The following is a 26,781-nucleotide window of genomic DNA, read 5'->3' on the forward strand; positions in this document are numbered from 1 at the left end:
GTATATTGTGTCAAGACAAGTAAGTCAAGCCAATGGTCAGAAAATAACTATAAGGTGAAAAAAACCTCTTAAGAGCCTGACTAGTCTAGACAATCAGCTGTTTTGTTTTTATAACATGTTAGTTATGTATTCAGTCCTGAAATTAAGCAATGGAAATATCCCTATCAGAGGACAGTATTTTCCACAAGTACATAGTGTTCTCCAGATGATAACCAGGTTGGCTTTGAATTCTGCTTTCTTTCATTTAAAACCCAACACTTTGCCTAGTCCATTCAAGTAAATTTCTTGAAATTCAAGTACACCATAAACTTTCAGTCTTCTAAATGAAAACACCCATACACACACTGCACTGGAACACAACAGAGGTGGGTATATAAATTTTCCCCCCAGATTTTAGAACTTATTTGGCTGTCTGAAAATCACAGGAATTCTCTTGAAAACCACTTCTAGTTTATTTTAGGAAAACCTCATGTTCTAGAACTTACTAGTCTTCACCTACTGGTTTCTTAACTCTGTAGTCTCAAAGTAGAAAACAGGTAACTGGAAACCTCCTGGGGAAAACCCAGATGTGTTTTCCATCTCTAGGAAGCATCCCTGGGACATTCTGATGTATAGTGAAGTGGGAAGGGTGACATCAGGCAGACGACAGGAACATTGGAGTTGGGCCACAGGATATCTATAGACAGCCAAAGTTCTGATCCTGCTTCCACAGCCTACAACCTCTTGTAAAGCCCTGGCTCCAGCTCTCATGATAAAACCTAGACATCAACTATGAGACCCAAGCAGCAGGTTATAAGGTAACCACAGGAGTTATAGCTGTGCCTCTTGAGCTATATCTCCTGATGGTTTGAGAGACTCTTCATTGTTAAACTTCCTCATGGCTGAAGACAGTGTTCTCAGTACACCAAAAATCTAAGGTGCAGGGCACTTTCGCCATGCACTAGTGAAGGTCTGCATCTTCAGAAGATCCTGCTTCTGTTAGAAAATCATTTTTATTGTAGTTGGCCTCCATCCCCTTTCAGGACCTTTCTAAAGGATCATGGGAAGGACTACCTGTGGTGCAGGAAAATAATCTAAATGTACTAAGATTTGGGAGGGGAAAGAACCATTTTATGTCACAAACATGCCACCTACTTCATAAATATTCACAAAACTTACTTAAAACCCACAACACGATTGGGTTGTTACATCCACTATAGGAACAGCCCTCTCCAATCTGTCTTTGTTCAGTAAACCTGCTTAAACTCTCCAGTGTCTCAGATAAAATTCCTGATGAAGACAACATACCCCCCCCCCCCCCAACCACTAGCATGAGGACACAGACTGCTTCCTCATCCATGGAATCATTACTTGTTATTGCTTTGCAATTGTTTTGGGTATTAAAGGTCACGCTGATCTCTGCCAGGTTCATTGTAGACCTCAGTTATGTACAAGTCTAAGTGGTTTTCTATTCATGTAGACACTTACTAGGCACTGCCTATCAATTTCACAAGGAAGAGAAAACAATCTATGACAGGAAGCCAGATCAAAGACATATACATCCAAAGCCTCCCCTCCCCCCAGTTGTAAATACACAATGGGTCAATAGCCTGTGAAAGAGAAAATTGAGCAAAACATTGTCGTTGTATCAAAGTTTCAAAGTTTGATGTAAACATTTCATGCTGTGGATTTCTATAAATGTATGTAACAGGAAGCATGTGATATAAGGTGACTTCTTATAGAGCCCAGCAGAAGTGATGGAGCCTGGAGTTCATGTTCTGAAGTAAGCTGTGCCTCTCAGTGCCTCACTGTGTGTGAGCATGTCTGTGTGTGTGCACATACCCACTGAGGACAGAGGAGTTAGATCCCGGGAGCTGAAGCTGCAGGTGGTGTTAGGCCAGCTCATGTGGGCACTGAGCGCTGAGCTTGGGTCCTCTGTTAGAGCAGTGTATGTTCCTAACTGCTCAGCCATCTCTCCAGCCCCGGGTGGCAGGCTCATTCTCAGAGCAGACTTCTAGGCTACATATTTCTAGTTCCACTTTTGAACATGAATACTAGATGAAAAGATTCTCGAAGGGTTCTTTTAGCAGTGGTATACAGAATGAGTTTTATTTCTTTTAAAATGAAATCACACAATACACCTTTTCTCTTAAGCCCTGTTGAATCTAAGGATGAACTGACATGTTCCAATATACAACCAAGTTTAAGTAATTATGGGTGGCAAGCCATTTCAAAATGATTTTATTGTTGAGATAATATAACAAAGATTCATACTTTGTGTGTGTACATACATACACACGTGTGTGATTTTAGGTTGACTTTTATTTTATGTGTATGGGTGTTCTGTCTGCTTGCATGCCTGAGCATTTCACATGCTTCCCTGGTGTACAAGGAGGCCAGAAGAGGACACTGGACTCCTTGGAATTAGAGCTCGAGAGCGCTGTGTGGGCGCCAGGGACGGAATCCCAGTTAGAGAGCCAGTGCTCCTACCTTCGGAGCCATCTTTCTAGTCACCCCTCACTCTTGTCCCACAGCCTAAAATAGTTTTCTTAATGTGAATTTTCTTTAAACAAAAATTTTGGGCACATTTTCTGAAAGTGTCTTATTTCGGACAGTAAATAGTTGAACAAGATTGGCTTTTATGTAAAAATGCCGCCTTGTTTGCATACTGAACGGAATCTGAAGACGAAGTTAGATCAATTCCCTTTGTGTTGAATCATTATGACCAAACACCTAAAACCAACGTTTCGTTTCACTTTGTAAAGTATTTCATGTTTATATTGTTTGAAGTTATTATGTTCATAATCCATTCTTCATGCTGAACATCAAAAGACTGTCATGTTGGTTTGAATGCCCTCTTCCATAGATTCCCAGAACTTTTTCATAATGTATGAAGTGAATGGTAGGAGTAAACCTTCGCACGAGCACGGAGAACAAACTCCGCTTCTACTCACCCACAGTTTCCTGGTGCCTCCTTGCTGACCTGTCGGGAGCTCCAGGTGCAGGTCGCCTCCGCTCGAGTACATCTCCACCACCTGCGACAAAGCACACAGCACGGTCACGACCAGGCCACTATTACTGCCAGCAGCTTGCTGAACGCGCAGGGCAATGGCCGGCTCTCAGTGCTCATCTGCATGAGCAACAGGACTTCTACACGGAATCAAGGTAACTTTGAAAAGTAAACTTCAAAGCAGTGTAGTTTCAGAAATTAGATTTTAGGAAGCAACAGAACACCTCTTAAAAAATAAAAATTAAAAGTAATTAAAAATAATTAAATGACGATGTTTTTGAAATTTAAGTTTAAGGCTGGGTGCAGTGCCACATGCCTGGCTTCTCAGCTTGGGAGGCTGAGGCAATCTTGAATTCAAGGCTATCTGCAGCTGCACAATCTGAGGCCATCCTAGGCTACCCGAGACCATTTCAGAAAAACAAAACCAAAAATGTATCTAGCTAGATCTAGTGGTGGGTCCAATAACCACGAGAACCGTGACACTCTGAGGTACATGTACAATTCTACTAAGATCATAACACTTTGTTTCTGAGCTGAGAGAGTGTGTACCTGGCATGTGCAGAGCCCTGGGTTGGACCCCAATACCACAGAGGCTGGAGAGAGAGGCTGGCTAATGTGCAGTCAACTCTGCAAACTGGACAGGAGCAAAATCTCATGGTCTGTGGTATGGAGGGAACTACAGGTGACAACAGTTAGCTGGCCATTTCAAAGATCATAGAGGATTCCCAGTGTTTCTAATACACAGAGTAGGAAGTGATGAATAAGGCAACTGTACAGAATTAATGTTCTCTTTCAGACATGTACTGAAATGGGAGAGTTCCATAAATATGTGTAGTCACCATGCTTCAGCTAAAACAGAAATACGAAGGTATGTGGTCTCCAGGCTCCTGCCTGTAACGCTTTGTGACATGAACGTGGGACTGCTGATCCTCTGTGCCCAGCACGAGGCCAACACTGCTCTTTCCATACCAGGTACAGCCAGTGCTCTGACATCCTCCTTATACCGTTGAGCTTATCTGTCTCTCTGTGGCCTCCTCTTCCCAGGCAAACCTAGTCTGTGTCGGTGCAGAGTCCCGTGTCTTACCGACTCTCCTCCTATGCACGGTGCTGAGATTACAGGTGAGTTCCACCGTGCCAAGTCTCCAAGTGGGAGCTGGGCACTAGGACTTTGTGTTGGAAGAAAAAGTATTCTTATCCTTCCCAGCCCTTTCCCAGTTTTCTACAGACAGAGTGCATGGCATGTGCTTTGATGTCCGGCCCGTTTTGTTCCTCCTTTCAGTGTAATTACCTTGGGGCTCACCATGTCATATTAACAGTTCGTTTCTTTGCCATCTTTAGGTTACCTTTGTTTGTTTGGCTAACTGTACAACAAGGTGGTTTGAACCCACAATCCTTTTCAAGTACTGAGATTAGAAATGTACACCAACTTGCCTGGTCTTACATCAGTTTCCTGTACATCCACACACTGATGGATGTTTAGGCTGTCACCAGTGTTCACCACAGTGTTGGTGACATGAAGCTGTGGTAGGTTCTGACTATGGACACAGTATGGACACATGTCTTCCTTTCTTGTAGGTAAACATTAAGGAAGAGAGTAGGTAAGATGGCAGGAAACTTTCCTTTAATAGTAGAGAACTTTAGTGCTTACAAAGAATAGATACACTGTATTAGCTTTAATAAGTTTGAAGCAAAGTTAGGGGACTCTGTTACTTGTCTTATCAGACTCTCCCAGGAATAAGTAAGAGAGAACAAAGCAGTAAGACTCACAAAACCCCAAGACAAGCTGAAAAGATTCTCTGCTTGCTTGCTTTTCCTTGTGTATTGTGAAGGCCACACACTCTGAGCACAATTGAGCAGCAGAATGCTTGTCTAGCAAGTGTGAGGCCGGCAAGACTCCACACCTTTAGCAAACAAACAAGGAGTAACTGGGAAAGGAGTAGAGAAATTAAATCCAAAGTGAAGATAACTAGGTCACACTGAGACTGAGAAAAATGGGTAACATTTACCAGCTGTGGACTTACCAGCATCTCTTGAGCCCATCTATAAAACCCTACTACTTAATTCTACAGTCTGGGCAACTCTGACAGGCTTGAGATCTCAGGTACTAATTCCCACAAAATGAGGATTAGAGTTACCCTCTGGAAAAGGACGGACACTCACCTGTAAAGGCTCACTGTGAGGATTGTGTATGTTTATTATGGGTGAAAAGCTGCTGTTTACTGGAACTCTGGCCCCAAGAAATGGCCTTAACCGGTACGGATTTGGAATCCCAACACCAAATACCTGTTTCAAAGGGAAATAAAAAGCTTTTGAGTTGCTTTGTAAACTAGCATTTTCACAGTTACAACTCCATATTATCTCTGGAAAGCAGCTGGTCTAATTTTGATATGAGAAATGCTAACCACCTCTTGAGATGTCACGGCACAGACCTGCTTTACTCTATACATGCATCCAGAATGACTCTGGATGACCTCAGTACACGAGGAACTAAAATGTGAACAGCCCTTCAGCAGACCATGGACTACACACAGAAGCAAACAGGGATCTGAACATTTCCCCACTCCAACTATTGAAAGAGATGGAGCCGAGACTCAGACAGTGCTCAGCAATGAAGCCCAGGCTCCAGTTAACCCCACACTGGAACATCTTACTTAGGCTAACTAACAGGGAAAGGCAGCTATTCAAATGACAACTATTTATTGTCTATGCTGTGCCGGACACAGCACATACACAGTAGCGAACACACTGATGAACCCTGTGCTCACGGCTCTTACTCTAGCACTTACTCTAGTACTGGGCGGATGTGGTAAAGGTACAGACTCTTATAAAATGTGTTGTGATTATAAAGTAAGTCATAGAAAGAGAAGGAGCTGGGGAACAGTGAGAGGTAGCAGGAGAGATAGATACCCTGTAATGCAGAGGTGGCACTTGAGAGAGAGCAGGGGCAGGGCCAAGAGTAGCAGACAGATGAGGTATATTTAGGACAGACTTGGAGGGGCACCAGCTGTGGGAAAGGACAGATGTACACTAGAGTGCAGCAGGCCCCTGAAGCTCATTTCAACAACAACCTGACTGTAACCCGCAGAAACTGTAGACTGACTATGACGGCGTGCACATTTGTGCCCCCAGAGAGCCAAGCCCTTCATTCTGTAATGGTCATTCACGGAGCTGACAAGGTGGCCAGCGGGACAGCCATCTTGTAGAGTGTACATCTAGAATATGTGAGGGCCTCACCACGTTTCCTGTACTACAAACAAACAACAAGGAATAAATAAAACACACCCCCCCCGCGCACCGAGGCCCAGTGTGTAAGTGTTCCAAGTCTCTCCTAAGTCTAATGTCCTATATTTCCTCTTCTCCCTGGAGTTCACACCAGGTTCCTAAAGGTTATCAGATTCACTGGTTATGTCTCTACTGGAAACATAAACTCTGGTCTTACCTGGTAAGTGAACACCCCATGGTTAGATGTGTTAATAAATAAAGTATTCTCTACATTTCCTACTACTCTTGCAAGAAAAACTACATCAAATGATGTGTTTCCTCCTGGAAGAATTTTCTGAAAAAGAAAAGCAAGAAAATTAAACTGGTTATCAAAAACAGCCAGAGCCTACTGGCCAACATTAGATAGTTAAAGTTCTACAAAATAAACACATCTTACAATCATTTCCATAAACTGGCTGCTTTCCTTTCAACATTCAACCTTCAAGTTAGCCACATTGTTGTACAATGGAAAATAATAAAAGATGCCTTCATTACCTGTCTTTGTGCTTTACCAGCCTAAAGTTCTGCTCAGAAAGCTCCCATAGACTCTCTTCATTCAAAAGTCACTGGACTGGAATAAAGTACCTAATTAGACACTGTTAGCTCCAAAACCAGACAAAAGGCCCGGGGCTGGAGCTAAGCTTTCTATATAGATAAAATGTTGTACTATAAACAAAAAGCTTAGGCCTCAATCCTCTGACCTCTGCCATTTGTTCATATGAAGTATGAAATGTCCCAGCAACTTAAATTAGGAAAGAAGGGAGTTGTTCCTTTTATTTCCCGTAGACTGAGAATGTCACCGTAACTGGTAAAAGTAAATTTTATTACAATAAAGTAATGGAGGACATTCCATGGCATTCAAGAGTAAGGCTTTGCTGCAATGCAGCCTTGAGGACATTTAATATGCAAAGCTACCAGTATCTGTCATTCTGCTTCTATTGTGAGAACTCTAAAATGCTACCCAAATCACAGCTCAAAGCTGGCCTGAGGCTCTGGCTGAAGAAAGCTAGAAAGAACATTTATCCTACATTATCAGCAACAAAGCCCAGGGGTAGTGGGGGGAAGAAATCCTAACTTTTCCTAAATCCATCACAAAAGATGTATGGATGATGACCAGGTCCAAACAGAGATGGAACGTAAACGCTGCCTCACCACAGCAGAGAATGAAAGACAACAGTGCCATCACACAGGGCACACAGAGCACTCATCCACAGTTGTTAGAGATGGCATGGTGTCAAGTGGAATACAGCACCCCCCCCCATAAACACTAGAAGGAATTCACACCTGATCCTGAATTTAAGAATGAACTTAAGTCTGGTAAACGTCCCACAATACAATTCTAAATAACCCACTGGCTATTAAAGTAGTCACATGGTAACATAAATACTCATGAGTTGATTTGAACTGAAAATACAATATATTAAAACACAGGGAGAAGTTAAAACAATAGAAGAAAGTTTATAACATTACATATTTTGAACATACAGGCGTTAAACCAGAAATTTATATTTCTGCTATGAGAAGCTAGAAAAAAATTGAAACCCAAAGTAAGTAAAAAGAATAAAGTCAGGTAAAATTTGATGAACCAGAAAGCAAAAAACAGTCAGCAGCAAAATAAATAAATGAAAGGTGGTACTTCAGACCTATAAAGCTGATGGTCAACTCTATAGAATGTGTGAAGAGAGGGCAGGCACACGGAGCTAAAGCATGCACAGCTTTCTACGTGGTCTATACTATACACTGTACATCTACACACTATGGGAGGTAAAAGGAATATAGGCTCCCGTGAGAAAGAGGGTCAAACATTGTCTGCCTCTGTGTAGCCTGGTGAAGGAGAAATATCTGGTTTACAAACAGGAAGAGTGCTCCATACCAAAAGAAGTCAGAAAACCAGTAAAGGGCCACAGGAAAAGTGGGTCTGTCACAGGATAGGGACAGAACATATCAGGTGAGTTAAATGGAGTGGGGTGGGAGGGCAGGTTAGAGGACAGAACACGGGAAGGGGCACCTAACACTAAAAGCCTTTTGAAAAGCCATATTGAAACCTGCTACCATAGAAGCTTCTTAAAATGTATGTGTGTGTGCGCGAGTGTGTGTGAGCACGCATGTGCATATAAAGAGTTTAAATGGGATTACCCTATAATGGGGGACAGCACCCTAAGCAGATACCACATGCTAGCATATAAAAACCCTAGCGGCAGGAATAGGTTCTCTCTTTTTGAGTTATTGGCCAACAGAGTTCCAAACACTGCAAGCTATTACCAATGCTCTTGCTAAGGACACTGCATTGTTGAGTCATGGAACAAGGGAATTCTATCTAGTACTTACCTGAAAGCTGCATCCCTACTGGCTAGCTTTCACAATGTTGGAGGGTGCTATGGATGCTACCAGAGAAGAAAAGTAATCATTAATGTCATCCAGCTGTGAATCCCGAGAGCTACAATACCTACAGGCCTGTAGATATGATCACTGGTGTACCAGCGGTATGAGCTATGACATTAACAACTACTGTATGCTTGAATCTAAGGCCTGCTCCATGAGATAGAACTCATACCTGGCACTGTTCATGGGGCCAACAGCCTGTAACTCATCAGCTTTGGTGAGCAGCCACTACTATTCAGCTAAATGGACCAGGTACTGACATAAATTGCATTAATACACTAATGGGCCAGTGCATCTCTCAACTCTCTTCAGGTAAGTGTCTCCTTGCAGTAGACTGACAATTAACAAAGAGACAGTGAAGACTGGGATTGCTCAGCCCTAAAGGGGCCACCCAAATCCCAAGGTTCATGGTTCTTCAGGAGAGAGGGACGGAAGACTTCAGATGGGGGTGGGGGTGGTAGATAACTTCAAGGAATACTGTCTTCTGGATACAATAGGGCAGTTGTAAATATGAACTCCATGAACAACAAACACAAGACTTATATAAGCCTGAGACAGACAATGGAGAGAGAGCAGAGGGGATGGAAGAGAAGGAGATGAGCACAAAATCCTATCCTGAACTGAGGAGCTATTTGTAATTTACAGCTACTGGAAAAGAAAGTCAATTTTCTTTAATGGTGTAACCCCCGGCAGGTCAACTACTCTTTAAGGAACTCCTCACTCCTAAGAATAGTTGGGCAATCAAACCAAATTTGAAAAGTTAAAAACAAAACAAACAAGCCAAGTTAGAGGGGAAAGGAGATGAGGGTGGATCTGGGCAGTTGGGCTTGTGTTACCAACATAATAGACTGCTCCAAAGAGAGACCCCAGAGGACAATCAGACATGACAGCTCAAAGTTTGGAGCAACTGAAGGGTTGCCAAAGCTGTGGGGGAGGGGGACAGAAGCCTCATCTGAGAGGTAAACAAGGAGACTTGGTGAAAGGGGGCCACCAGCCCTTCGCTCAGGACAATACCACAGCTTTCACAAGGCTCAAATCTATTTATAGGTCTCTCTGAGGATGGGTCAGCAGTAGAGAGTTCTGCTGTGTCTAGCTAGCAGCTATCTGAAGAAACAACTACCATTTAAAGCTAAGTTTCCGTGGAGACAGGAACAGCCAGAATTCATCATGAGAGAGAGAGAGAGAGAGAGAGAGAGAGAGAGAGAGAGAGAGAGAGAGAGAGAGAGAGAGAGAGAGAGAGGAAAAGAGGGAGGGAGGGAGAGGGAGAAGGGGGACACATTTGCACACATTCCTGGGTGAGCAAGATCTTGCACCAGCCCTCCCCCCACTGACTCATGTGGGTGAAAGGACCTCTAGAGCCACCTGCTGTGAGTTCAAGAACTCTGAGCTCTAGGATACTCCCCAACCAACAGCCACAGCTGCGTTCCTCCAGCAGGGCAGTGAATGAAGTGATGAGAATGTGCCTTTGTAGCTTCTCCAATGTTGACACACTCAGGAGACACCCCCTCATCCCCAACCCCAGAGAGACCATTAATTTGAGTAAGAATTGGGTGTGGGAGTTGGGGCTCAGTTAAGTGGGAGACTGAAAAGCCAAGTATGACTAGTAGGAGCCTCTAGTATGCAAAGAAGAGAAAGTACTAGACTAAAGACAGCCCTAGAGACAGTGTACACTTGTGCAATACAGGCTAAGGACCAGCACAGACACAGAAGACTCGAGTCCTCAAGTTCAACTGACCCGCACATATCTGCACATACCTGCAACCTCCAAGTTTCAAAGACCCAGAGGAATAGCACCCATTAACAGTGTCCCCACTGGCTATCCAGTTTCCTTTTCTAAACCATTAGGAGTATTTTTTTTTCTCATCATATGAAAAGCTTTGGGCTTCCGTTTTTGTTCCCCTTCATACATTAGCTAATTTTGTTTATATTTTTCTTTCCCTTTCTGTGCTTGCTCTGGTTTGCCGGTTTTTCACTCATCTGTATTTTTGACTTAATTTGTTCTTTAAAAATCTTTTACATTTTAATTTTTGTTATTTCCCTTTTACTTATCTAAGTTTGGTCATGTTTACATGTGCGTACATGTAAATGTGGAACATGTGTGCCATGGTGTGAATGGATGATGTCAGAATAATGCACAGGCACAAGAACCAGGAAAAGCAAAGTAACCCGACTCCCTGCCTCCCCCTTAAGACAGGGTAGGGTCTCTGTTGATTCCCAATGCAAACTGCAGGCTAGCTGGCCTAAGAGCTTGCAGGGACTCTTCCATGTCTGTCCCCATGTCCCTGTAGGAGTGCTAGTGTTAGACCACACTGTGTAACCAGCTTTTATTTGGGTACTGGGGACTTGAACTTGAGTCCTCCTCTGTAGCCTCATTTTCTTTCTTTGGTCTAACCTCTTGCTCTTTTCTTCATGCTTCTCTTCTTCCTCTTTTGTTTTCTAACTTTGCTTCTATTTCTCTCTTCCCTGTCTCTTCTTTTACCTCATCCATTTGTTATTTTCATCTGTATCTTAAGTAATTAAAAAAAAGACTTATTTTTGTGTCTGAGTCTTTTGCCTGCATGTCTGTCTGTGCAGCCCCTGTGTATCTGGTACCTGATGAGGTCAGAAGACGGTGCCAGAGCCTTTGGAACTGAAGTTACAGATGGTTGTGAGCAGTCAAGTGGGTGCTGGGAACAACCTATATCCTCTGCAAGAGCAACAAGCACTCTAACCACTGAGCTGTCTAGATAGCTGCACTCAAAATAGCTTCTTCACTTCAAAGCTAACTCTCCATTAGTGCTGTCAAGTTTTATTAAACAGTGATGTGCAGGTAGGGTTTGCCTTATTTTTGGTCTATTTCTTTGTCTTTCAAGATTCAGTGTTACAGATGCTATAGCTTTTTGCCTTCTCCTTTCTAAGTGGAAAGAAAATTGAGCTCTCAGGCAGGCTGCTCACTAAATAAAACAGGAAGACATTGAAACAAGCATGCACAAACTGCAACGTGGGAAGACAGAGATACAGCTTCTCCTGCGATTACAACTCAACAGAATCAGAAACCAAAGCAGCAAAATCAGCTGATGATATCCAAAACCCCCAAGAACAACCACACAGATGAGTGAGGTAAGGAGACTGATCCTAGACTGAGAGAGAAAACAGCAACAAAGAAGAGAACGTCAGCAAAGGGAGGTGAACATCAGCCTGTGGGAATGAAAACAGTCATAGCTATTATGAAAATTAGACTAAAGTAGCAGGTGATACAGTCTGTACCACTGCCAGGCATGTACCTAAGGGGGTCTCAGTCAGCACACCAGAGGAACTAGCGCAGCCATGTTTACTGCTGTGCTGTTCACAACAGCCTAGATCTGGAGCGTCCTGGCTGTCCAGCATGTGGACATGCGCAATGACGTCTTGTCAGGACAATGGATTCTAGACATTCGAAGGGAAACGGGGGTGACTGAAAAGCACCCCAGCAAATGAAGCAACTCAGAGAAACAAATACCACATTTTTGCTCAAATGTGAATAGTCTGATTATATATGTATAAAATTGTTATAAGAAAATGATTATGTCTACTCTTCCCTGCAAAAAATGGCATTACATACAACCCCATGCCTATACATATGCCTATACATTTAATATCTAGAAGAAGTGGAAAGACTCACACACAGTCTGGAAAATCCAACAAAGCTCACTCACACAGCAGGTAACCAGAGCAGTCCTGCATCTGATTTCTCCCCTATCTTCTATTTTTGATCAACAGTAACTGTTTTAAAATAAACTGTAACAATTCCATTCTTCTGCTTAAGCTCTTCTGATGCCTCCCTCTTTCAGAAAGAGCCAGAGCCTTGGTCTTTATGTAGCATGCAGCAGCCCTCACAAGTGGAGGCCCTGCTCCTCCTGGGTACCTTTCCCAGCAGAGCTCTGTGACTTGCTGCTTCAGGACCTGTCTGGAGTCTCAGGTCAGACCCTGCCTGCTATTTAAACCCGAACCATCCCAGCACCAACTGTGCCCTGCTGCTTTTCTTTTTCTTAGATTATGCTGTCTTCTTAGGTCTCATTAAGTATATTTATTATGTTTGCTGAAGTCATCAACCTCCCCTAGGGGTAAGTATCATGAGCAGAGATCTCTTGTTCAGTGATAAATCCTGGCAATATATGCTAAATTAATGCATTTGTTACTTCTATATAGGTGGCAAAGCTGGTTTTTAAATTTATAGTTCCTCCATGCTATAAATTATAACAGTAGTGTGTTTTACCTTACATGTAGTCAGTGCTCTCTAAGCACCTCTAGTCCCACCCTCTCCACGTCATTCATCACCACATGGCTACCTGCAGTGCACCCTGGCTCTTGTTAACACAGCAAACCGGGAGAGAGCACTGCTTCTCATGAAATGGCCCGTTCTCTGTATGACCTACTTTTCTTATGGAGGAGCGCACTATGCATATTATTCCATATAAAGAAAGGCTTCATTCTTTATCTGTCCAATACTACACCCTAGGGTATAGCACACATATCCCGGTTTCTGACAACATGCATGGATATCAGAGTCTAACCTAAGGTGGTATAAGCAATGTTAGGCTTCTATACCTAATTAAAGTAATCATCAATGCTCACAAGAGCCTTCAACCCACAAGATTATTTTAAGACTTATTCATTATATGTATGTGAGTACATTGTAGCCATCTTCAGACGCACCAGAAGAGGGCATCAGATCGAATTTCAGATGGCTGTGAGCCACTGTATGGTTCCTAGGAGTTGAAGAGCAAGCAGCCAGTGCTTATAACTGCTGAGCATCTCTCCAGCCATTATTTTAAAGCATAACAATAAAGCAAGTGGCTTAAAAGTTTTAAATTTCATCTATAGACTAAAGATGTAACAGATGTAGCTATATAAAACTTGGTCATTTAAATAATTTTCTCTATTTTCTATTGGCTGGACATTAATATAGACATGTTATTAGGTAATAAAACCATCATGCGTTGTAAGAAACACCCTTTTCCCAAACAAATAAGAAGTGATGGGGATTCTGGGGGTGTCGAGGGGAGTTAAGTCAGAGGGGATATACAGGAAGGCCTGCTCTCCTGCACGGGAGAGACACTTTCATTTTCCCTGAAGGCTCACCCCATCCCCATTCTCTGAAAAGCGAAGATGGAAGCTGACTATGGCCACCATCTTAACTGTCATAAAGCTGACCCGATGAGTCCACAGACACACTGTGACAGTCATGGTGTTCACTGTTTAGCTCTGCTTCCTGGAACTGACTGACAGCACACACAATCTATCTTCTCAGGAATTCCCAGAGAATATGTTCTTTATATAAAGTCCATCAGCAGAAATGTCTCTGGGAGAGTATAATTTAGAGGTATTAAGCCGGCTATGCAGAGCTAATTATGCTGGGTTCTCTACTCTGTCTCAGTAAATTCAACTCGTTTCAAATGCAGGTAAGTTGAGAGACACAGAGTCTTATTTCTGTATTGTCTTGAAAACTCACAACCTCACATGGGCTTCCACATCCCACAAGGTGGCTACCAGGTAATGGCAAGCTGTAGCTGCTCACAGGGACTTCCAGCACCTCAGCTGTACCCCTACCTCCTCCCATTTCCCTCATCCAGCAGTAGCCGCAACACCTGCTCTAGGCTTGGAGAGCAGTCAAAGGAACAGAGGACATCTTGAACATCCAGAGCAAAGCATCATGGGAATTAGCACAGTGAGTCAACACATTGTTAACTATTCATTTTTGTAACTGTAGCACAATCAAACACTACTTTTGGGATTTTTCCATTTTTCCTTGCCTTCCAACTTAGCACACTTGCACACTAACAGTGCCTGAAAGCTCAGAAGGTTACATACACAGACATATACCACACAGTCACACCCATACCCACACAGAGAGGTGGTGTTGTTGGTAGGTTACAGTGTGTGTAGCACTTGCTATGGCCATGTATGAGGTAACTCATGGATGGCTAATCTCTGACCATGACTCTTTTGAGACCTAGTCCTCCTTTATATACTTATCTCCCTCAGTATTAGAATTTTGTTATTTAAGACCGCTGATACATTAATAAAAACTGTGAAATAGCTTTTAGGTTAAAAAAAATAGCTCAAGGGAAATTTAAGAAATACTTTAAGAAAGGAATATTTTCCATGAGTACCACAGAGAAATTAAACTTTAATTACCAAAGCAATATGTTGATGTTCAAACCCTTTATTTAGAAACACTTTCAAAGAGAGGGATAAGAAAACCTTAACTGTAGCCATTTTAACCATAGAAACTTCTGTTATGCAACCAGAGACAAAGTAATTCCATCAAAGACTTAATGAGTCTGGAGGTCCACTTCCTTTCAGAGCCTCCCTGATAGGAGGGACGGAGCCTAGACCATCTTAACTCCATTTTCCAATATGCCGTCAGACAACTCACTGAACTATGAAGTCTAGTCCCGACTGAGCGCCTGCTGAAGTCAGCAAACTTCCCTAATTCACTGCCCAGCGACAGAAACTCACTGCTGAAGACCTGCCTGCCTGTGAGGAGAGTGATGGTGACTCACACCTTTAATCCCAGCACTCGGGTGGGGAAGAGGCAGGCGGATCTCTACAGAAAGAGCTACAGGACAGCCAGGGCTACACAGAGAAATAAATCCTGTCTAGGAAAACAAACAAACAAACCAAAACCAAAAACAACCCCCCCTACACACACCCCAGCTATGAGAAGGCTGGATTTTCAGATGCTTAGAAACCCTAGAACAGTTACTGTTACTTGAAGGGAGAACACTGTGCATTTAAGGATAATATTATAATTCTTAGGAAATGAGACAAACTGACACTTAAGTATGGAAATACTAGAAGCAATTTTTAATCAGAGCAAAATAAAGTTATTGATAAAATGCAGAATTTCAATTCCAAACAAAAGCAGTTCTTAGTAGAAAAGCTTACCCTATTTTGAAAAAATGATGCGTGGAAATGTGATGTGGTAGCAGATATTGATACCAAAGTAATAGTTTCTTCAGAGCTAGGATTATGTAAGTAGACTTTTTCCATTTTTGGCATTCCAACTGGCCTGCAAAAATAAAAAGAAAACTGTCAGAAATAATTCAAAGATACTTGTAGGTTTTAGAATAAGCAGTAATTGTTTAAAAGTCGAATGTATAGATTATTAAGCGAATTCATATGCAAATACTGTAAAGCAGTGAAATGCACACAACCCTCAACAGATATCTGAGTGTCGGTTCTATGTCACACACTGGGTTAGGTTCCAGCTGGATGATGTCTACCATCCGGTCTAGGCTGATCTTCCCACAGACAGACACATTTAGCAGCAAATCTGGATAAAGATATCTTGGGAGTTGGGGACTTCTGCCACTCTAAACAGAGGACATGGAGACAGAAGAAAGCTTCATTAACTTGCCCACAGCCACACTTTGAACCTGAATCCATGACCTGATCCTGTAGCAAACAAACTGCCTCCTCTCTAGGAACACTATGGAATACATCCTCAATGGCTCAAAGGTCCACTGTAATGTCCCCTTGGTGTCCCTTAAAAGCAATCTTAGTGTGTCTGGTCTTGCAGCACACTGCACTTCATATCCTTGCAGCCTTTTTGGCATTGCACGAGTCTTTTTCAGGGCTGATGGTCTCACTGGCATGTCAGTCCTATGTCCCTGTCAAGATTTTCAGCACTTCAAAGACAAAGGATATATATAGCATGTACTCACCGCATAGTGCACTTATCATTCAATGAGTGCAGACAGAGGCATGTGTGGGAACACACGTCACATGCTCGCTCGATCGCTTTGTTTCTTCTCCCTTTCAATATTAAAATGCCCTCCAGAATCTGACGTTTTCAACCCAAGTAACTAGTGAGGTTTCCACCGCGCAGATTCTGCACGGTGGAATAGAGTAGAACCTTCAGATTGTGAACAACCAGCTCCTTTGCAGAGGAGTTGTTGTCCCTGTCTGTGCACAGACCTCAGAGCCTAAGCAGCTGAGCACAGCCAGAGCTGTGCTTTCTATTTGTGTCAAGTGCACAGCATACATGTTCTATCCCTACCTTTTCTTCAATTCAGTTCTCTGACTAACTTATCATTTGGGAAATTTACAAACCAAAGAATAGTTTGATAATTTTCACCAGTTTCAGAAAACAAATTAGGGGCTTTAAGTTCCTTTAAAAATGGTAACTTTTATTATTATTTATTAGTCTTGCTCCTCCACCAATGCCTCCAAACAATGTTAAAATTAAAAAACTAAGGAAGGGTAAATCCACACTGGGTGCCCAACTCCAACAGACACATCTAGACAACACAACCCCTACGATGAAGGCTCGGTGACTATTGCAGAAGAGGGGTGGGTACACAGGGTTCCTGTGCAGAACACAGTCCTCGGTTAAATGCTTTTAGTTTGCTGGCTCGACTCATGCTGCTCTGACCCTCTGCCATGCAGCACCTCTACTTCCAAAACCAGCAAAAGAAAAAGAAAAAAAAAAAAAGAAAAAAGAAACCTTGCTGCAAGTTCCTCTCCTACTTAAGCCAACAGTTCTGCTCCTCACTCTGAAGTCAGTCTTTGAAGGCTTTGGGAATAGGTCCGGCCCACACAGATAGCCCTCCATTTTAAAGGTCATAGGATTTAGAACCTTGGTTATCATCATATCTGGACTGGTGCTTGATTGTAAAGCTAGGAGGTGTATACAGGTGTATTAGAAACTGGAAATTCTCCCTTCATCTGACAGTTCTGTCTACCACAAGCAGCATGTGTGCGCTGCCTGGCTAAACAAGCTGAATTTAAAAATTAAGCTAAACAAATATGCAATCCCTTGCCAGTGCTAGTCCTGTTTGTTTCCATTGGCTGCTCCAAACAGAGGAGTCAGAGAGAACAGTGGGAGAGTTACAGATGAACACAGGCAGAGCAGTGGGGCATCTTTGTTCTCTGTGCTGCAAGACCACACTGTTCAGATTCTAGACTGTCAAGATTCTAGAGGACTCCTAGGTTCCAAAGAATTGGGAGGAAACCTGAGTAGGATTGTCTAGGAACCGGAGTAGCTGGGAAGGTAAGCTGCAATCCTGTGGTCAGTGGTGCATTTCCTCTATCACAGTAAGAAGATACTGCAAAGGCAGGAAACAGCTGCAGAAATGGTTTCCCAAGTGCCCCTAGATAAAGTTTATGAATGAGGTAACAGCACTCTGTTGAGCAGCCTTGGGCAGGAAGCTCAACATCAGCACTTTGTACAACTCAGTCACCACAGAGTCCTGCAGTTCTCACAAAGTCATGCTATAAAAGCAAACGTGGAAGTAAGAATTAGAAGTGGAAAGCCACATGGCACCAAACAACTCTTAGGAAGGGAGCCTCATTGATTTCACTGGAATACCAGAAAGTAATTAGGGACAAAGACCTTCCCCACACTGATTTCAAACTGAAGATTTGAAGCCAATTTTTCTGGACCTAATAATTATATGGACCAAAGAATTCAGTGAAACAAATTTCTATTCCAAAGATCCTTTACTGCTTGCAATAAATGTCTAAGAGATAAAGCTCAAAGCACACACTGCATCTCACACAATAATAGTGGGAGACTTCAACACCCCACTCTCATCAATGGACAGATCATGGAAACAGAAACTAAACAGGGACACAGTGAGACTAACAGAAGTTATATTTAACAAATATCTATAGAATACTTCATCCTAAAACAAAAGAATATACCTTCTTCTCGGCACCTCATGGTACCTTCTCCAAAATTGACCATATAATCAGTCACAAAACAGGCCTCAACAGATACAAGAAGACTAAAATAATCCCATGCATTCAATCAAATCAACATGGACTAAGACTAGTCTTCAATAACACCAAAAAACGACAGAAAGCCCACACACATATGGAAGCTGAACAATGCTCTACTCAATGATAACTTGGTCAAGGAAGAAATAAAGAAATTAAAGACTTTTTACAATTTAATAAAAATGAAGGCACAACATACCCAAACTTACGGGACACAATGAAAAAACTCATAGCTCTGAGTGCCCCCAAAAAGAAACTGGAGAGAGCATACACTAGCAGCTTGACAGCACACCTGAAAGCTCTAGAACAAAAAGAAGCAAATATACCCAAGAGGAATAGAGGGCAGGAAATAATCAAACCCAGGGCTAAAATCAACCAAGTAGAAACAAAAAGAAATATACAAAGAATCAACAAAATCAGGAACTGGTTCTTTAAGAAAATCAACAAGATTAATAAACCCTGATTAATAGCCAGACTAACCAGAGGGCACAGAGACAATATTCAAATTAACAAAATCAGAAATGAAAAGGAAAACATAACAAAAACTGAGGAAATTCAAAAAATCATCAGATACTACTACAAAAGCCTATACTCAACAAAACTGGAAAATCTGGATAAAATGGACAATTTTCTAGACAGGTATCAGGTACCACAGTTAAATCAGGATCAGATAAACCATCTAAACAGTCTCATAACCCCTAAAGAAATAGAAGCAGTCATCACAAGTCTCCCAACCAAAAAAAGCCTAGGACCAGATTGGTTTAGTGCAGAATTCTATCAGACCTTCATAGAAGACCTAATAGCAATATTTTCCAAATTATTCTATAAAATAGAAACAGAAGGAACACTATCCAACTCATTCTTCAAAGCCACAATTATGTTCATACCTAAGCCATACACAGACCCAACAAAGAAACAAAACTTCAAACTAATTTCCCTTATAAATATTGATGCAAAAATACTCAATAAAATTCGCGCAAACTGAATCCAAGAACACATCAAAACGATCATTCATCATGATCAAGTAGGCTTCATCCCATAGATGCAGGGATGGTTCAATATACAGCAATCATCAATGTGATCCACTATATAAACAAACTCAAAAACCACATGAGCATGAATTGGTCTTAATGGTTGAGATAACAGAAGACTTGAAGCTGGAGGGAGATAAGTTAGGAAGGGACCAGGGCAAGTGAGGATGGCTTGAGAAGCTGGTTGATGTATAGGATATTGATGAGAACTGTCTTCATTGGCTTGGGCATTTGAACACTTCACCCCTATTGGTTGCTCTAATTGGACAGGTTTAGGAGGACTTTGAGAGTACATCAGCTCCCCACCTCACCATTCTTTCTCTGCTTCATGTTTGCAGTTTAGAATGTTGAGATCTCAGCCTCCAGGCCCTTGCAGTCAGACCTGCTACTACTTACTGTTATTGCTCTGGCCATGAAAGATGTTCCCTTTAGAATCATGAGATCAAATAAACTCTATTCTGTAAGTTACTTTGGTCAATGTATAGAAGTAAATATAGAAATTTCTTCCAGGGATAAGATTAGACTAAAGATTACTGAAAGGTCTTCCTTACCCTGAATGTCAATGTAAATTAAAAATTCCTATTTCCTTTACAAAGTTGATTTATTCAGTATCATTGAGGCCCTTGTGGTTTTGTATTGAAAACAGAACAAAAATGACACTTTAGTTTTTTTCTTTTATAAAAGTGTTACTTTCCCCAAAAAAGTCTGAGAGAAAGATGTTGTTATGGAAACAGAAAACACTTAATAACGCTGGCATAAATAATTTGGGGAGGAAGAAGGGGAGGTCAGGAGTACCCAAATCATTGTAGAGTGTTAACTGGAAACTGGGCAGGAGAGAAAGGATGAAGCAGAAATTAAACATTAAAGATAAGGCTAATTAAAAAAAAAAGCCAAGAAAAACCTATTTGGGGTCTGGAGAAGTGGTTAAGAGCACCTGTTTTTGCAGAGGACTTGGGTCTAGTTCCCAGCACCTAAACCCTTAAACAGTGGCTCACAATTGGCTGTGGCTCTATGGTCCAATGCCTTCTTCTGACCTCTCCCGGGACCAGTCACACATGTGGTATAAACACACACAGGCATAGAGACACAAAAATTGTTTTTAAACGTCCCATTTCTTCAGAATGCTAATTTTGCACCTGTGTGGTGAGATGAGCATTACTAATCCAGGTGACCACAGACGTGAGAACAGCTGGTTTCCCAGAAGGCAGCCAGGAATGCCTCACACAGCCCCAAGGGGCCGGACTGGAAGGTGTCATGGGTAACTGATAAACTCCACTTCTGGTATGACGCTGCTGCAGTTCGTGGGCCACTGACACTCCACCCCCAACACACATCTAGGCAGGACACAAAGACCCTATGCTCCCTCGTGGTATGACACCAAAGAATCCACATGCTGCCACCACTGCCACCTCCACCACCCTCACGGGAAACACAATAGAAGCCAAGCTGGTTTCCTTTGCTCCCTCAGCCATGCAGAAGGTCTGCTGTAGTCTCTCCAGAAAGCTTCATTGTGTTAGTGCAGATAGAGACCCTAACTTACGCTGGCCAGAACCATGTTTTCTTTTTAAGGTCATATGCAGTCACTAGAAATTGTACTCTGGTCCTAGATCTCTTTCTGGGCTTTAGCTATGCAGGCCTACCCTCTCTATAACTCTGGGTAGCAGAGTAGGCATGGCCTTGGCCAGCCAGTCATTAGAAGAGAGCTATGAATATTAAGTAAGTGTTCTAAGCACATTTAAGGGATCCCAGGCTGGTCTAAGGTGGAGAATATGCTGAGTGTTTGCTAAGTTCCAGCTTCAAATTTAATTCCAGAAAGCAAATTAAAAAGCACACAAAATAGAGAAAAAGGGAGCCTATGTTACTTAGAAATACATGTTTTAGGTTTCTACTGCTGTGATGAAACACCATGAAAGCAACTTGGGGAGGAAGGGCTTATTCTGCTTACGCTTCCACATCAAAGGAAGTCAGGATAGGAACCCCATCTATATCCTCTAAGGGTATGTCTGTGTGTGACAACAGCAGTCTTGACCTTCAAACCAGACTTTAGGTGGTGATCCACCCCCCTGTGTGCCAGGTAAGATGGCATGGAACAGGGGAAGGCACTTTCTATCTGTAGATGACAAGCTGTGAAGCTTGTTATGCACAACAGGACTGAACTCTACTGACTGGTCCTCAGGAACATGAGGAGTCAAGGTCTAAGATGGCCTTCAATAGGAGCTGCTGCCCACTATGGGCTTTCTCTCTTGAAACCCTGAGAAACTAGGACTAGCACACATCCACTGATAGCACTTCTCACACAGCTGCTTCAGGGTTGGACAATGAATCCACCTGGGGTGGCCACCGCCCTATGCTAAGATATTTTACACTAGAGAGAAAGAAGGCTACAGAAGGCAGGGTGGAAGCAGTCACTAGGGAAACAGTACTGGTAACGAGGAGAGAGTGGGCGAGGTGAGGACACGGGAATCCTGGCCGCCTCAGAGAATGTGGACCCGCCTGTCTGCTATGGTGGCTGAATCAGTCTTATTTTTGCCTTGAGGAATTTCAGTCAGGGTTCTCTTGTTTACAATCAATTACAGCAGTGATTGAAGCAGAAGTACGATAGGCAATCTATGTTCAATGCCAATTTTCAAATTCTGTAAATACATGGAAATGATAGCTAAAAATATGACTGGATCATGGTGCCTGTTACTTGTAGACAGCTTAACAACTAGAAGGCCTGGGAAGATGGCTGGCCCAGTTGATCAGGCATTTGCTGTTCAAGCATGAGGACCTGAGTGTAAATCCCAGCATCCACATAAAACCTGGGCATATATCGTTCCAACGTTAAAGAGGCAGAGACAGAAAGGACCCTGAGGTTATCTGGCCAGCTGTCTGGCTGAATGGATGAGCTCCAGGTTCAGTGACAGAGTCCTTTGTCTAAGAAATATATAAAACTCTCAGAGCTTACATGGTGAAAAGAGACTTAAATCCTCATGAGTTGTTCTTTGACCTACATACACACAAATGTAAAAAAATGAACAGCTGCTACCCTAGTCAGTATACAGTCATCATTTGTCTACTTCCTATGTGTGGGAAATACTGTTTTTAGGGTGCCTTGAGAGAGGGATCAATGGTTAAGAGCATTTACTGCTTCCAGAGGACCTGAGTTTGGTTTCTAGCAACCATGCCTGATGGCTCACAGGTGCCTGTAACTCCAGCTCTCTGAATTCCATGGGTACCTGCACTCATGTACATGTGCTTGAGAGTGTGTGTGTGTGTGTGTGCACACACACACACACACACACACACACTTTAAAAACAAAGGAAGGAGATTGTTTTCAAGGTATGTAGAACATGCCCTAAGTTGGAAAGACAGTCTACAGCTTTCCATATAAGTGGAATAAGAAATGAAGGAAGTCAGCATTTATCATGATGGCAGGAGCCATTAAAGGACTTTTTGAGAGAGGATAATAATAAAGTGATCAAGTTTATAAAAATGGTAATTACATGTGTTACACCCCCTCCCGTGTGTGTTCCCTCCTCCCACCATGTGGATAACAGAAATTGAACTTAGGTCATCAGGCATGGCAGTAGATCCATTTGCTCATCTCCTTGGCCTCATGATCAAATTTTAACATTATAATTTGTTGACAGCATGGATCATAAGTCAGTAATATATATATATATTATACATATATACATATAATATATATATATAATATACATATATACTAATGGTATGTATGTAGCAAAAGTCTTAGTTTTCAAATAACAAGGGCCTGAGCCAAGAGAAGGTAGCAGAGCCAGGAGAGCATACATAAATTTGGTAGAAACCTTTTTCCTGATGAATAGAAGTGAGGGCTCCAGAGGAGAGGAAGTAACCCAGATGCCTCCTTGAGTGAGGAATAGGGACAGACTGGGAATCACAGGCTTTTGCCAGAGGTATGGAGGGACAAGAGGAAAGGTGCTCCCGGCAGGCTCCAGATGGGGTGAATATGTAGGTGTGTGCTCAAAATGCTACCCACAGACAGCAGAAGGGGCAAGAGGACATGAACCTTTAGTTTCAGTTCAGGTATTTTTAACTGAAATGAAACAAAGCACCCTCAATAAAGAAATGAAAGGCCAGCGAGAAGGTTCTGTCAGTACAGCTCTTGCTGCCCTCGAGTGAGGAACGAGGTCAGATCCTGGTATCCATGTAAAAAGCCAGGTGTGATGGCACACCTCTGTAATGTCACTGCTGGGCAGGATCTCGGGAGCTTGCTGGCCAGCCAGTCTGTCTGGAAATAATGGAGGAAGACACCCAGCGCTGACCTCTGACATCCATCTCTAGCCACACACATGAACACACACACACACACACAAACATACGCAAACCAAAAACCAAAACACCAAATGGAGAAAACAAAACTAGATGAAACTTTTGCAAGAGTGTTGATGTTGATACAGCTTTGGTGCTGTGAATTCCTCCTCATTCTCAAATCCACACCTGAGAACAGCACTGAGATTAGCTAACTCCACAGTGTAGGCATGGAGCTCAACAATCGAGCTTCAGAACACACTCAAAGGTAAATCTACAGAGAAAGAAAAGCCTTTATTTCTAAAAAATTAACCATATTGATAAACACCAAATACATGCCCCTTTTTGCTAAATATTTTTCATTTAAAAGAGGACTGTGATATATTCTGTAACTGAATTAAGAACTCTGTGCTTCCTGCAATCTTACCACTCACCTGTCTTAGAGCATTCTGTGCTGTTCTAGCAGACTGCATAGTTCATAAAGAATAGGAATTCTGGGCTTGGGAGTTGCACACACACAAAGTGGGAACATCCTTGATTAGCACATGCACAAGGCCCTGGGTGTGAACAAGGGCTAGAGAGATAGCTAAGTGACTTAAGAGCATTTCCTCTCTCCAGAGGACCTGAGTTCAGTTCCCTGTACCCACATCGGATGGTTCACAGTGAACTCTAACTCCCTCCAGGGGACCCGATATTCTTTTTGTGCCTAAATGAACATATGGCATAGACACACACAGATGTCCACACACAAATTTCAATATATGTATATATTTATGTATGTATACATAGGAATAAACTTACCTCTTTTTAGTTCTGAGGCTGGGAGATTCATAATCAAGGTGTTGGTCCAGGTCTTCCTGACTTGTCCTAACACTGCTGCAGGTATTGTATGGGAATAGTGGGCACCCTGAGCCAACAGCATAACTCATGAAGGCAGAGCCCTCCCTGCTTAACCTCTGGAAAAGCTACCTTCTCCTGAGGCTTACTGTAAGTAAGTACTAACAGTACTTAGACCTGCCTCAGAACAATGTAACATTTATTTCCTATCTGAACATTTTGGTCTTTAAAACTAAATACCAATGAAGTCAATTTTACTTATACAATGATTCTGACACTGACCCTATCTAGAAGTGCACACACTTTTCTCTGCATGCCCAAGCCCCTTACCCATCATCTCTGTAAGAATATCATCATCAGAAAAAAAATAGGCTATGAAGTGTCATTTGATTCTTGGGCAAACTACCAGGCCTTGCTCCAGAAAATACAAATGACAAATTTGATTTCTACATCTGGAACTATGGGAAAGGCACTTAAACTGATTGTGTATATTACAGCAAAAGCAGCTGAGTAAACCTTGACAGTAACAAAAGAACACTCTAATTTTTGTTTGTTTAGCCAGAAGAGACCTAAAACACTGATACAATAAAATGTCTAAGAAGGTGGAACACAAATGTTTCTCTTGTAAAAGACAGTTAGAACCTTTGACTCAGCAAAGCACATGTTGTCTAAAATCTACTACCTATTTACCAGGCTCAAAAATTGAAAACAGAAACTTTAGCGTTTTTGCTTAGAAACTCACTCTAGTAGTAACAGGAAGACAGACGGAAGGGAGGGAGGGAAGGAAAGAAGAATGAATGGACTGACGAACCCATATTCCCAAGGGCAGAAGAGTAATTAAACCCACAAGAATGTGTATAACATTTAAACTTCATTTAGAACAGGCTTACAGCATAGACAATTGCTTAAGTTAGTGATAAAAATCAAAATAAATTTGCACAGTCTGCCCACACCCAAGTAAGCCATACTACTGAATTCGTACACACACAGAGAACCAAACCCTAGACCACGTGCTCCCTGTGAAGACACTAATCCACAGCTTGCTCTTGAGCCTTTGAAAAGTCTTCTGTACCTGGTGATGAATGCAGGATGCCCCCCTTATACGCTGCAACTGAGTCCAATAGGGCAAACACTTGTTTTTCCTTGAGTACCTGAGATGTGTGAAACTAGAGTCCCTAAGCAGGAGGCGACTGGCTCAGCTATATCTGTGTCATTGGCTATACAACCTTTCATGGGGCCGGTGACCATATTACTGGTGACATGTTGACACATGCACTTTAAGAACGTCATACCATGTAAAGTGACAATAAGAGTGACTTTAGAGGCCAGAGACAAAGTGTTTATCAGATGAAGCTCCAAGGTGAATTCCACTTCATGACAGGATCCTCTGAATCAGAGCGCAGCAGGTGGACAATGCTCAGACTTTCTTAGTTTATACCATGTCAGAGTCTTAACAGATGCAGTGTTCTAGTCTCAAAGGGCTTCAACATCATTTGCTTTGTTAAGGCTTGAGCACAGGCATGTGTAGCTTCCACACACAGCTAACACAGCAAAGGGCAGGGGAAATGCAAGTCAAACTGTGCTATAGCTCCAAGTTACTTACTGCTCATGGAAATCCAGCATGGGTGGTTCGAATCGTATGGGCCTGCAATTACCCCGGTACAGAGAAATGCTGGAAAGAAAAAGAAAAAGCGTGAGAAGCAGCTCTTTAATTCTGTCACAAGAAAGCATTTCAGAAGAACAGGAATTTCAAAAGAACTGAGACGAGGTGACTGCTCAGTTGGTAAAGTGGGGGATATGAGCTGCATGTAAAACCCACATTAAAAGCAAACAAACAAAAACCTCTGGGTATGGTTGTAAGCCTTGAGGCAGCAATGCCAGCAGATCCTCAAGACCCTCTAGTCAGTTGGCCCGACCAATGAGAGCCTGTCTTAAAAACAAGATGGATAGTTTCCAGGCACAAGAGCAACCTGCACACACAAACACACACACACACACACACACACACACACACACACACACACAGACGCATTATAGAACCTCAGGCTTTCCTGGGAATGTGCAGTGCATTCTTCTAAGTCAGAAGAAAACAATGAATGAGTTTTAGTAAATGAGCTAATGTAGAGACACCTATAATTTTAAGTACCTATGATTTCAGCACGTGGAATGTAGAGGCAGGAGGCTTGTGTGTGCCTTTAAATCCAGCCTCTGCTATATAGTAAAATCCTATTTCAAACAAAACAAAAGGAGGAAAAAACAAA

At 42.3% G+C, this 26,781-nt stretch overlaps 1 protein-coding gene across 2 annotated transcripts in view; it reads right to left on the reverse strand.

The window, feature by feature from the left end:
* TMEM131 (transmembrane protein 131) overlaps positions 1–26,781 on the reverse strand; it is a 125,815-nt gene that overhangs the window by 41,539 nt on the left and 57,495 nt on the right. For both annotated transcript variants that reach the window (XM_080917167.1, XM_080917166.1), the window contains exons 4-8: positions 26,124–26,192; positions 15,542–15,665; positions 6,429–6,545; positions 5,150–5,272; positions 2,934–3,014 (exon numbers count right to left, since the gene is read on the reverse strand). In XM_080917167.1, the coding sequence (XP_080773293.1) occupies positions 2,934–3,014; positions 5,150–5,272; positions 6,429–6,545; positions 15,542–15,665; positions 26,124–26,192 (514 nt within the window). The remainder of the gene's footprint in view (positions 1–2,933; positions 3,015–5,149; positions 5,273–6,428; positions 6,546–15,541; positions 15,666–26,123; positions 26,193–26,781) is intronic.

The sequence above is a fragment of the Micromys minutus genome, assembly GCF_963924665.1.
Source record: "Micromys minutus genome assembly, chromosome: 5".
Classification (NCBI taxonomy): domain Eukaryota; kingdom Metazoa; phylum Chordata; class Mammalia; order Rodentia; family Muridae; genus Micromys; species Micromys minutus.